At 61.6% G+C, this 13,299-nt stretch overlaps 1 protein-coding gene across 1 annotated transcript; it reads right to left on the reverse strand.

Moving 5' to 3' along the window:
- Positions 1-1,104: 1,104 nt before the first annotated feature.
- ID3 (inhibitor of DNA binding 3) lies at positions 1,105-2,688 on the reverse strand. The gene is made up of 3 exons (XM_074850715.1): positions 2,196-2,688; positions 1,900-1,971; positions 1,105-1,666 (listed from the first exon to the last, which is right to left on the reverse strand). The coding sequence occupies exons 1-2, from the start codon at positions 2,514-2,516 to the stop codon at positions 1,915-1,917; spliced, it is 378 nt and encodes a 125-aa protein (XP_074706816.1). The 5' UTR covers positions 2,517-2,688; the 3' UTR covers positions 1,105-1,666; positions 1,900-1,914.
- Between the last annotated feature and the right edge of the window lie 10,611 nt (positions 2,689-13,299).

Raw genomic sequence — 13,299 nt, forward strand, 5'->3', positions numbered from 1 at the left:
GAAATGCCCACGGACAAGGGGTGCTTGGTGGGTGCCGGCTGCACCCCGAGCTCACACTGGCCATGTGGGGAAACCACTGCATGCAGGGGAAGATTTGCATCTCCAAGACCCCTCCTGCCTTCCTCCTCCTCCTCCCATCTTGCAGCCCCTGCCCCAGCTCACCTGGAGGCTGCAGCACCCCGGGGACACCCCGATGCTGTGGGGTGAGCACCCATGCAGCCCACGGCAGCAAAGCCAGAGCCCAGCCCAGGGGATGGGAGGAGATGGAGCTACAGGTGGGGGAATTTTAACCCCGGGGGAGAGCAGCCGGGCCTGACCCCCATTGCAGGCAGGCCAGCACCCTCCCCAGGGAGCAGGATCCGGCCCAGCTGTGCTGCAGCCACGGGGCTCCGCAGCTGAGCCGGCCGGCGGGTTGCATCTGCTCCAGGGCCAAAGGGAAACCGCAGCATTAATCCAAGGGGAGGGAAAGGCATTTGTGCTCCCAACACCCCTTCCCCAGGGTGCTACCCGCCTTCCCTCAGCCCCGGGGGGTGTCCAGGCCAGGCAGGGGGGTGCAGTGTAGATGCCACCTGGGCTCAGAGCAGCCCTAATTAAAGCCAGGGCAGCTGCAGCCCAGAAACTCCCCTTCCCTTGGGGGGTAGCCTGGGGGAGCAGCATCACCCCTTCCACCCCAAGAGAAGCTCAAATCCAGCCGCAGGGTACCAGGCAGCTTTTTTTTTTTTTTCCTGCTCCAAGGCAGAGTGGAAACCCCTGGAAAAAGCATCTTTTCCCCCCTCCCAGGGCTCCAGCTCCACCTCCAGATGGTCCCCGGGGCTCAGCAGCGTCTTCACTCCTTCCATATCAGATAAGCAGAGCAGCACCCAAAATAGCTGGCAGACACCTCAGCCGGGAGACAAGCAGCCTAGGGTTAATTCCTCCCATACCTGAGCTGACATTTCAAAAGCTATTAAACAATTAATGAGATTCCTACCGTAACCCTAGAAGTTACAATCGGTTTGGGGGCTCCCACCCCCAGGGTGCTGCTCTCCCACCCATGGGTGCACCCCGGCTCCCTCCACCCCAGGGATGGGGAAAAAAAAAACAACAAAAAAAACCAAAACCACATTCAAAACGACCTGGTTTTTTTATTATGTAAAAATGGTAACTTTTATAAAAAGTTTATAAAGCAAGTACAAGGCATGTTCGCAGAAATTCACCTTCCTGCACAAAAGGTACAAAACGTTATACTCTAGTATAGAGCTCAATACACGAGGCCGCGGCCCCAGAGAGTTTGGTTCATACTCGAGGATGTCCCCCCCCTCCCCAAAACCCCCTAATCCCCCCCTCCCCATCCCATTAAACACCTTTAAAAAAAGGACTCGCTGCTATAATCCAAAAATATACAGACAACCGCCTCTTCACCAGTCTATCAGTAAAAGTATCTCGGTTAGGTTCGGGTCCAAAGTCCTGCTAAAGCCGGGATGCTGCGCTCCGGGGGTGGAGGGGGGGGGATGCTGGCGGTGGAGGGATGGGGGGGTCGGGACCAGCCGCTCCCCGCCTGCGGTGCCCGGGCCCGGGGGAGGCGATGCCGGGGCCGGTAGGTCGCAGACAGCCCGGCGCCACGGAGGAAGCTGCTATTTACCTCCGGCTGATAACGAACCAGGAACCGACACTCGCTGCCTGTTTGCTAATTGGCACCGGGAGGAGAGAGAAGAAAAGGGGGGGGAGGAAAGGAAAAAAAAATAATTAGTGTTGTGGTAACTCTGCGTTTGGGGGAAAGGGGGATTTGGGGGCGCCCGAAGGGGGGGAGCTGGGGGATCGCGGTGGTATCGGTTCCCTGGGGATGATGATGGTGCTGGAGGGGTGGGGGGGGAGGGACTGGGGTGCGGGTGGGGAGGGGGGTTGGGGGGGGCCACTCACCTGATGGAGGAGCCGTTAGTGACACAAACTTCTCTCGTCTTTGGAGCAGAGTTCAGAAGCGAGCTCGGCCGCCTGCGGAAAGCGGGGACAAGGCTCAGGGCTACCCCGGCGGTGGGGGGGGGTGTGTGTGTGTGTCTGTCCCCATCTCTCCCCCCTCCCCACCGCATCAGGACACCCCCCCCACCCCCCTCCTCAAAGCATCCAGGCCCGTGCATCACCCTCAGCCCGACACATCCCCCCCCCCCCCCCCCCCCCCCCCCCACACACACACACCCCCAGCCCAAAGCAGCCCTTACCTTAAGGGAGAGCAGGGTGGCCTCGGAGGAGGGGTCGCGGCCCTTGGCCCCCTCCTCCAGCACGATCTGGAGGTCGAAGATGTAGTCGATGACGTGCTGGAGGATCTCCACCTGGCTCACCTTGGTGCCTTGCGGGATGCCCGGCACCAGCTCCCGCAATTTGGAGTAACAATCGTTCATATCGTAGAGCAAGTTCATGGGCTCCTCCAGGGCCGGGCTCTTGTTGCTGCTGGCCCGGGCGATGCCCAGGCTCTGCTCCGAGAGGCAGCACACGGCCTCGTAGCAGCTCCGCACAGACCGCACCGGGCTGATGGCTTTCATGGTGGGGCTACCGCTCGCCTGGGGGATGCAGGAAGCGGGGGAGAAGGGGGAGAAGAGGAGGAGGATGATGCCTGGTCGCGTCGGTTGGGGCTCTGCTGCGATCTCCGAGCAGTTTTGGACCAACAAGCCTCGGGACCCCCAAGCCCTGACACCCCCGACCCCTCGGAGCTCGCTGCCGCACTGGGGAGGGGGGAGCCCCACGCCGCCCTTCATATAGGCAGCGCGGCGGGGCCCCGCCCCTGCATGTAAAAGCGGCAGGAGCCCCACCCCCTTTATGGAAATGACCCCCTAAACCCCACCCTTGCATCTCAATGAAGCGAGAGACACCACCCCCCATACCCCCCCACCCCGCAAAAAATGACCCTTGGTGGCCGCGGTGGCCCCACGGGGGGGGACACACACGCAGGTTCCCCACCCCATGGCCAGACCCCAAAACCACCCCCCTGGCGGGGGGATCCCTCCCTGAACCCCTTGGACCCCCCAACCCCAGCCCCCCAAAGTGCCCCCCCCCAATCCCAGTGAATTCCCCCCCCTATTTTTAGGCAGGAATAGGTTTCTTTCTCCCCCCCCCCCCCCGCCCCCCTGTTTTTACCGGGCGATCTCGTAAGGAAATTAGTGCCGCCCTGTTCCTCAATCCGCTTCTCATCTGACCTCCAGACTTTCTGGCGTCAGGAATTATCTTGTGACCAGCAGAAAAAAATTAATTGCGGTAAAACTGAGGTTACGATGGAGAAACCAGATTTAGGTCAGCGACTGCGAGAGGCCTGGAGGTTTTATTTTTTTTTTTTTTTTGGTTGTTTTTTTGGAGAGGGGGGAGAGGAGATTTATAGGCAAGGGGGTTATTTCAGTAGAAGTGATGGGGGGGGGGATGAAGGCAAACCCCCCTCTCTGACCATCGCTGCCTCAAAAAGCCCCAAACCGGAGCGATGTGGGGTGGCCGGTGCCCACGGGTGTCACCGCAGCGGGTGGCGGTGGCACATGGGGGGGGTCCCGCAACACTCAGGTTGTGAATCCCTTGTTAAAATCAAAGGGCAATGCCCCCCCCCCCCCCCATCTTGTTTTGGGGGAATTTCCATAGGTTTAGGTTATGGGGGGTGAGTGCAGGAAGGGGATGTTACAGCTGAGAGGGTGGGGGGCACCCTGGGACCGTGCTCGGCCCGGGGGTCCCGGCTAATGGGGGGTGCGGGTGGGGGGGGGCAGAGGCACCTGGACCAAATTACGCCTGCCCACAGCAGCAATTTATTCCAGATCTGCCCAAATCCCAGTTCACTGGTGCTGGGTTTTGTTTCCCCCCTTTGCAAACCCCCCCACTCCGGGGGTTTGGGGGCCACAGGCCGGGGGGCAGCCACCCTCCCCGCTTCTCCCCCAGCCCAGGACCCACTCTCTGGCCCCCCAAAACCCCCTCAAATCAGCATCCAGCCATTTTTGGGGTTGGATTATTTTTTGTCTTTTCTCCCCCCGCCCCCCCTCCCCGAATTTCCTGGGAAATCGCCTCCGTTTGAAGGGTGGCGGTTTGGGAAGAGCCATAATTACCCTCATTAACCTGCTCAGGGGTAAAGCGGCAAGAAGCAGGACACACACCCCCCCCCCTAAAAAAAAGCAATTTTTAAAAAAAAAATAAAAATGAGAAAATAAAGAGTAAAAATGAAAAAATAACCTAAAAATAAAAATAGATAAAAATAGACAAAAATAAAAATAGATAAAAATTAATTAAAAAATTTAAAAAAAAGGCAAAACTTTTAAAAACTATTTTAAAACTTTCAAATGCTTTTTACCCGGTTAACCCCCCCCCCCCCAAACACCGGTGTACATGCAGCCATCCCCACCAACCCCTCTTATTCCCATGCTCAGCCCCCCCCTCCCTCCACTCACCGCCCCCCATTTCCCAAGGGGGGCGGCGGCGGGGGGGGGGGGGGGGAGCTGAAAGGCGGCTCCAGGAGGATGGGGGGGGGGGGAAGCTTTTGTTTGCAGGGGGGTTTTGTTGGCGGCGGTTCCCACAGGCCCTGCCTGGGCGGCGGGACCCGCTGCCTTTGCCCAGCTGTGGCCCGGGCCCTCCAGCTGTGTTGATCTAACTCCCGGCCCCAGACAGCCTGGCGCCAGCCCTGTGCACGTCATGCATTCACACAGGGATGCGTGGCCAAGGCAACCTTCCCCCCCCCCCCCCCCTCCCTCCTCCATATCACCCCCCCCACCCCGCCACCGCCACGGCCACACCGCCCAGCACCGCCGCTTCCAAATTTCTTGGGGGTACCCCCAGCGTGCGAGCGAGAGGGGAGCGCAGGGATGTTTCTCGCCTCTCATCACCCCAGTTTTAGGGCACCTCTTTTTTTTTGGGGGGGGGGGGGGGGTCTGTGTGTGTGTGTGTGTCACCAAAATGGGGGTCTCACGCTTTTGGGGTGCGCCCCGCTGCCGGTTCTGAGGTTGGGGTGTCCTCACGCTGCATCTTGGGGTGTGGGGGGGGACGGATTTCTTGGCGCGGAGGAGGGAAAAGGGGGGAGGAAGGGAGCGCGAGTGCTCCGGCGTGCGATGATTTCATGGTGAAAAGGGCCCACACTGGGTGTTTTATTAAAAGAAAAAAAAAAAGGAGCAGGAGCTAGGCTTTACCCAGCTTGGCGAGTCCCCCAAAACGATGCAAAGCTTCCCCATATCCCCCCGCGGGGGGGTTGTGACGGTGTCGTCCCCCCCCTTACAGCTTGGCCGTCGCTCCCCGCAACCTTTCCCCCTTTCCCGGGGACAGGTCGTTAATCCCACGGGATTTGTCCACGCTGCAAATAACTGTGGAGGTCCCCGCGGCTCGCCACACTCGGGAGGGGGGGGTTCATAAACAGCTGCCCCCCCGCCCCCCCAAAATCCACCCCTCGGGCTTGGGTTTGGTTTGATATATTTATTTTTTTTTCCTTAAATAAGTCGGTACAGGTGGCAGGATGTGAAGGACGTAAAGCGGAGTGGAAAGGGCCGGATTCAGCCCGGCTGCTGCAGGGCAGGGAGGGCGAGCGTGGGGGTCCCGGTATTCCCGGGGGGACAGCGCCGGCGTTTTTGGGGGAATTTCTTGTGTTTTGGAAGCCGGAGGCTTCCTGGAAGCTTTGGCTGCAGGGAAGGGATTTGGACGGGAGAGGGGAGGAACGGAGCCGTGGCAGAGCGCCCAAGGCAGCTACAAAGGGAAGGGCTCTTCCCCAGGGGTCATCTGGATTCGCTTTCGGGGTAGGGCTGGGGTATAAATCCCGTCTCCCTGGGATCTTCGGAGACCCTCGGGATCTTTTGGGAGCGAGGGAAGCTGGGAGGACCCGGCTGGCCGCGCTCCGGCTCAGCACAACGTGGGAGCTTAGAGCAACTGCTTTAATTCATCGATTTTTGGAGATGATTTGAGTCAACCACCCAGCGTGGGCACCCCCACGGCACGGCGCGGCAGCTGGGGAAGAAATCCGGATGGATGCTCAAGGGGAAAAAGGGATTCTGGCTTCTTAAACGGGCTCTGAAATCTCCTTCCCGCCTCCCCCAGCGAGGGGAGGCTGCCCGGTGCCACGCTGGGCTGTGCCACGCGGTGAGGTTTGGTAGCCGCGCTCCTCCCCGGGGTGCTGGCTCTCCCTGTGCCCCAGTTTGTGCCGGGGCCGAGTGCCCCCGGATGGGCATCGGGTCCAGGACAGGCAGGGACGGGCAGGAACGGGCATCGCAGCCCCATTCCAGCTGCCGGTGACATGGAGGACGTGCCGAAAGGCCCCGGTGTCGTTTCACACCCTCGGCCTCCCTTGGGGTCCCCGTGGCCGCAGTGACAGCCCCGTCCTGGGTGATGATGTCCCAGATTTTGGGGTGTTTGGGGATCAACAGGGGTTATAAATTGGATCTGCCAGACTTGGATGGATGTATATCAGCGACACGAGGCTGACAGCAGCCCCCCCGGGAAGGAGCCCGGCCCCAGCCTTGCCCCGTGCCTCAGTTTACCCCTTCACCCCCCGCAGGGACCCACCGCGAGAGCCGGACAGCGCCGGAGGCTCCGGGCCGGGCCATGCACAGGGCTGGATGTGTAGGGAAATGGGGGGGAAAACTGGGGGGGATCAAGGGGGGACACTGCTGGGAGCGGGCACCCAAAATGGGGCAGTGAGCCCCCCCCCCTCCTCGACCCCTGTCACTAGGAGACCGGATCTGGCCCCGGGGAATGTGCAGCTGTTTGTGCAGGGGATTAGCCCCGGGGCCCCCCCTCGGCACCGGTGCCTGAGGCAGGGACTGAGCGTCCCATCCCGCAGTCACTTAGGGTGAGCCCGGCTGGACTGAGCCTGCAGGCAGCACCCAGCACTGCAGGCTAAAGGGCACTCCCTGCTGGTTATCATTAGGGGCCAGAGTGAACACAGGAAGGCATTACCTTGTTCCATAGCACCCAGGGGAGGGAGAGGCACACACACATCCCTCTGGAGAGGGCCCATGACCCCAGCCTTGGCCAGCTGCCCAGCCTGATCAGTAGCCAGCAGCTGTGCCTCGGTTTCCCCAGACTCCCTCCTCCCCTCCAAGCCCAGCCAGGAGCAGGGCCGTGGCTCCAGCTCCGTCCCCTGCAGCACCGGCAGGGCCAGAGCGAACCGCGGCTTCCTCCGGGGAAGCAAAGGGCCCCCCCAGCCCCCCGGAAAGGAGAGGCCGGGAGACTTGGAGCATCCCTGAGTGGTACCTGGCCACAGGAAGGGGGGGGTGGGAGCAGCGGGGCCGGGGGTCCCGCAGGCCTGGGGGGCGTCGGGCGGGCGGCAGTGGCCGTTCCCAGCGCCGGGATTCCCCGCAGCTGCTTCCTGCCGCCCTATCTCACGGGCACATCTGGGGGAGCCGGGAGCAGCCGCCCCCCCCCGGCGCTTCCTGCGCTGCCCCCCCCCGGCCCCAGCTGCCGTTCTCACGGCCTCCCCCCAGGGCCGGCCAGAGCCCCCCGCTTCCCCCCCACCCTGATGCCCACCCCAGGCCTGACACTGCAGTAGCCCCCCATGTCCCATTTGCACACCTGGGGAGTCTTATTCTCCCCCCCCCCCCGACCCTTTTGGGGCATCCCCAGTGCTATGGGGGGGCTAGAGCATCACACCCCCGTGTTACCCCAACGGGGCCAAGGCTGACCGTGGGGTAAGGACAGCTTGTGCCATGTGACCCCCCCTCCCCAGGCCTGGGGGGGTCCATGGGTAGATGTGGGTGTCCCTGGCAGGGTGGGTGCCGAGGTGCTGTGCCACCACTGCGGGTGCACCCACAATTTGGCGCTCAGCGCCCCCCTTGCTCCGTCCCATTTTCCCTCCACCACTTTGATTCCCCCCCGCCCCGCCGTTGCATCCATCATTTCCCCTGCAAAAGGAGGAGGAGGATGGGGCGGCGGGGGGGTGAAGGCCGCAGGTGTGAGCATCTCTCCTTGCAGCCCCCCCCCCCGCCCCCCCTGCTGCAGGTGTGGGGACACTGGTGACTCAGAGGAGCCCGGGCCCCCGCTGCCACCGCCGCCGCTGGGGTGGCAAGCAAAGCACCTCCCGCCTCCCACGATATCCTCCCGAGGCCGGGGTGCGGTGGGGGGGGGGGGGCAGCGAGCACCCAAAGCCGGCACTGCCTTCACCACAGCACCCCCCCCCCCCCCAAAGGTGGGGTGCTCCAGCCCTGGGATGGTCTGGAGAGGGGAAACTGAGGCACGGGGAAGGGGACCCCAGCCTGGGTTTTGTGGGGGTGGGCAGGTTCCAGGAGGGGTTCTGCTGTTCCTCCCCAGCCCCCCCAAAATCCCTCCCTTTCTCAGCCCCCCAAATTCCTCCCCCCGGGTCCTGCCCTGCTGCAGGATGTGGCTTTGCCAGGCTGCCTGTTACACCCAGAGAGACCGTTACAACTCATCACACCCCCCACCCTGCACTGCCCAAGCCCCAAATCACACCATCCCAGCACCCCCCCCACCCCAAAACCTGACCCCAGCACCCTAAAACCCCCCAGATCCTCCCTAAAAAAACAACACGAGCCCCCAGCCCAGCCATCCATCCCCAGCACAGCGGAAAGCCACGTCCCACGGCATTGCGCGGAACAACCCCCACCCCACGGAAAAACACGGGGAGGGGGGGAGGGAAGATGCTTTATCTTGGCCCCCATCGGCCCCTAATAAGGCAGCTTTATTTTTAGCGAAGGTGAAAGCCAGAGCAACCAGCTCAAGAGCTTTTTCCACTCACATCTGCATTTGTACAATTTGGGTTTCCTGTCGTGGTTTCGGCGCTTTTCAAACCTGCCTGAATTGTTATTTTGTTCGCTCGGCGAAGAGCCCTGCAGATACCTCCCCCGGTATAAATAACGCGTGAGCATCCCCTCCCTGACCTCCCCGCTCATCCGGCCCCCGCGCCCCCGTCACCCCGCTTTCTTGGAATGGGATCCGAGCATCCCCGCGGGATTCGGATGCTGGTGGAGGTTTGGGGCTGGACCACTTCTTTCCAGCCCTGGATCGCGGCTTTCCAGCCCCGGTGGGGGGCAAGGAGCTGCTTTTCAGACCCTGAGTGGGGAAACTGAGGCAGGGATGGGGTCAACGCTGGGGTTTGGGGATGGGGAGCCCCAACTTGCCCCCCCCCCCCTCCCCCCAGGGTTCTTGGATTGTGCTGGGTTTAAGCAGGAGGTGAAATGTGTCCTGGGGGGGCAAAGGAGGGGGTTGAGCGTTGTACCCTCCCTCTGCGGGGAACCCACCCCCATGGGGATGGGCTGAGACCCGCCCAACTCATCGCAGCTGTGCCAGGGGACGGAGCAGCTCAGCCCCTCGGCACAGGCGCTTGGGGGGGAACAGCTGGGTGTCCCCCCCGGCCGGGAGCGTGGCCCCCTCCCCGCTTCCTCTGACACAGAGTTTCCATCTGCCCGGAGCAGGTGCCAGGTGAGGGGCAGTGGCGGGGGGACACGAGAAGGGGCCCCCCCCATCTCCTCTCCTCAAACTGCATCCCTGAAGGGCCTCATTCAGGGAAGAGGGGCCACGGGGCTTGTCCCCCCCAGTACATCCCAGTGCCCCCCCCCCAAACCCACTGGAGCTGTGGGAGCCCTGCTCTGGTCTCTGGGGGGACACCTCAACACAGGCCCCCCCAAAATCCAGCCTGACCCGCAGGGTCTGTCCCTACTGCAGGGATGGGTACCCCTGTGCCCCCCCCCTCCCAGCTCTGCGCCCCCCCCCGCCCCCCCCCCAGGACAGCTCCTGCCTCCCCACACAAAGACACAGCCCAGACCTGGCTCAGCCCCAATAGACATCAGAGAATCCAACATCACCCCGTCCTCCCGGGGGCTCCAGCGCTCCTGGCCCCATCCTGCACCCCGAATAAATAAACCAAGGGAATAAATCCCTGGGGGGGTGATGGAGGGAGAGCCTGGGGGGGGGGGGGGGCGGAGCAGCGGCCGGAGGGCGATGATGGGGACACAGGGGCAGGATGGGTCCCCTGGGTCACCCCGGCCCTGCCACAGCCCATGCGCCCGTCACAGCCTCAGTGACAAACCCCGGGGAGATGTGGCTGTCACCTCCTGTCCCCTGGGCAGAGTGCCCGAGCAGCAGCGGCTGGGGGGGGGGGGGGGGGGGGCACATCATCCCAAGGGACACCTCCCCGCGCTTCCCCATCCTTTGCCCCCTCTCCTGGTCCCATCCCCTGACTCCAGCAGCTGGGGATTTATATGTAAAAATAAAGAACAACTCCCACATTCTTAGATTCGGGCACCCCCCATCCCACCCATCTCCCCCCATGAAGCCCCACCGCGGGTGCCCACATCCTTCCGCAGGGATGAGGAGGATGCCGGGCGCGAGGCTGAAGGCCGGGGTCCCCCGTCCCTGTCCCTGTCCCCCCTTTGCTCCCCTTTAACTCCTCTTCAAAGCCCGGCGGTGGCAGCTGCGGGGCCAGGTGCCGGAAGCCGACCTGCGCTCGCTTTCTCTCTGCTTTTATTTATTTTTTTCACTCTCCGTTGACCCGGAGAACTTCACTTTCTAAAAAAAAAAATGTCCCCGTGTCCTGTGTCCTCCCCCCCCCCCCCTCCCAGCCCCGTGGGGTTGGGGACAAGCCCCCCCCCGCCAGGTTCCCCTGTAGCATGGGGGACACGATGACACCCAGTTGTGCACCCCTGGAACCGGAGGGGACACCCAGCACCCAGCTGGGATGCCAAGGGGGGGTCGGGATGTCCCTCATGTGCCACCTGCAGCACCCAGGGGCACCCCCGGGCCCTGTCACACCCCCCCCCCCCCAGCCCCCCCGAAAATTGCGTCTCACTTCTCTGCTTTCACTCACCCTCGACAACATTTTTTTTCGGGGGGGTTTCAGCTTTATTTTCATTTCTTGTCAACTTTTTCACTGTAAATCCCCCCAAATCTGCCTGTGCTGGGGACACTGGGACAAGGGACCCCCCCAGCCCTGGGGGGAGGAACGTGATGACACCCCCAAAACATCCCCGGCGGATGTTTCCAGCCACAGACCCTCCCTGGTGTCCCCACACGGCCCCAGGGTGTTGGGGGGGGGGGTGCGCGGGTGTCCTGGATCCTGGGGGGGGGTGTGTGACCTTGGGGCCCCCACCCAGGGGACACCCCAAAACTAAGGGACCGGGACCCATCGGGGAGCCAGGGCAGGAGGAGGAAGGATGGGTGAGCCTCACAGATGTCCTCGTCACCCGGGGGTGGGGGGGGTGCGGGGGGCAGAGGGGTCACCCCCCCCCAAAAAGGGGCATAAAGGGTTTGGTGTTGAGCCCGGGGGGGCTTTTACTGGGAAAACTGGGAAGGGTGGGGGGGCAGCTGAGCTTCCTGTCCCCATGTCCCTGTCACCCCATCCGGGGGGACACGGCCACGGGGACCCCCCACCCGTGAGAAGTGGGGGGATGGACACTGCTGGGGGGGCTGCTCCCCCCCCTTCACCCCCCAGCACACCCAGTTCGGCTCTAACTGGGCTCGTCGGGGCCATTAACCCTTTGGGAGCCATCACGGGGTCTGTCACTGCTGTCACCGCAGCGCCCGGGCGAGGGGACGCGGGAGGAGCCCCAAATCCCCCCAAGTCCCCCCAAGTCCCCCAAATCCCCCTGTCCGGGGCGGGGCCGCGGGGGGCGGCGGGGATGGGGCCTGGGGACAGGTGACAGGGGGGCGTCCCCCTGCATGACATATGTACATACGTGTGCTGTGGGTACCTGTGTGTGCTGCAGGCCCCGTGCACACATGTATGTGTATGTATGTGTATGTATGTGTACACGTGTGTATGTGTGTGTATGTGTGTGTATGTCTATGTATGTGTACATGTGTGTACATGTGTGTACATATGTGTGTATGTGTGTATGTATGTGTGTGTATATGTGTGCATGTATGTGTACGTATGTGAGCTGTATGTGTGTGTATGTGTGTGTACATATGTGTACATATGTGTACGTATGTGTATGTATGTGTATGTACGGGTGTGTGTGTATGTGTATGTGTATGCATGTGTACGTGTGTGTGTACATATGTGTATGTGTGTATGTGTATGTACATGTACGTATGTGTATATGTGTGCATGTATGTGTATGTATGTGTGTGTATGTGTGTGTATGTATGTGTATGTATGTGTGTGTATGTATGTGTATGTGTACGTATGTGTATGTGGACATATGTGTACGTATGTGTATGTGTGTGTATGTGTGTGTATGTGTGTGTGTGTGTACGTATGTGTGTGTACGTATGTGTATGTATGTGTGTGTATGTGTGTGTATGTATGTGTGTGTATGTGTGTGTATGTGTATGTACATGTACGTATGTGTATATGTGTGCATGTATGTGTATGTATGTGTATGTATGTGTGTGTATGTGTGTGTATGTATGTGTGTGTATGTGTGTGTATGTATGTGTATGTATGTGTGCGCTGCACGCCCCGTGCATGTCCCCGTGTGCCACCCACAGCTGTACAGCCCGTACCTGCCGTGTTTCTGCCTGCGCACCCATGTACCGTATATACCGTACGTACCGCATATACCGTATATACCGCATATACCGTACGTACCGTATATACTGTACGTACCGTATATACCGCACATACCGTATATACCGCATATACCGCACATACCGTATATACCGCATATACCGTATATACCGTATATACCGTACGTACCGTATATACCGCACATACCGTATATACCGCATATACCGTATATACCGTATATACCGTACGTACCGTATATACCGCACATACCGTATATACCGTACGTACCGCACTACCGCAAGTACCGTGTAAGCGCGCGCTGCCTGCGCCGACGCTGCCCCCTGGCGGTGGATCGCGGAGCTGCAGCCTTCGCCCGCCGGGACCGCCCGGGCCCGCGGACACGGACCCTCCGCACCCCCAGACCCACAGACACGGACACACCCCCCCCCCCCCCCCCCCCAGCCCCACGGAAACTGACCCCCTGCACCCACAGACCCACGGAAACGGACCCCCCGCACCCCCAGATCCACAGTCACGGCCCCCCCCCCACCCCCCAGACCCACAGACACGGACCCCCCCCCCACAGCCCCACGGACACGGACCCTCTGCACCCCCAGACCTGCGGACACAGACCCCCAGACCCACGGACACGGACCCCTCGCACAGCCCCACGGACACGGACCCCCCCAGACCACTCAGTCCCCTCCACACCCCCAGACCATCAGAGCGTCTTTCTCCAGCAGCCCCATGGACCCTCCAGCCCCTCCCGTTGCCCCACCAGCCCCTCAACCCCCCAACCCCCTCCCTGGGGCAGAGCCACGGGCACAACCACCCCCAGGAAGGGCCCATGGGGGTCCCTCCCCAGCCCAAAGAGCCCCCTGCCCCCCAGCTGCACCCATGGGACTGGACAGGACAGGGGG

This window comes from Strix aluco, chromosome 26 (assembly GCF_031877795.1).
Source record: "Strix aluco isolate bStrAlu1 chromosome 26, bStrAlu1.hap1, whole genome shotgun sequence".
In the NCBI taxonomy this organism is placed as follows: domain Eukaryota; kingdom Metazoa; phylum Chordata; class Aves; order Strigiformes; family Strigidae; genus Strix; species Strix aluco.

Bases quoted from the DNA above. Each gene is read 5' to 3' on its own strand.
- ID3 (XM_074850715.1), bottom strand. From the start codon at position 2,516: ATGAAAGCCATCAGCCCGGTGCGGTCTGTGCGGAGCTGCTACGAGGCC. The intron at 1,972-2,195 runs GTAAGGGCTGCT...CGCTTTCCGCAG, and splicing joins CCACCCTGCTCTCCCTTAAG to GCGGCCGAGCTCGCTTCTGA.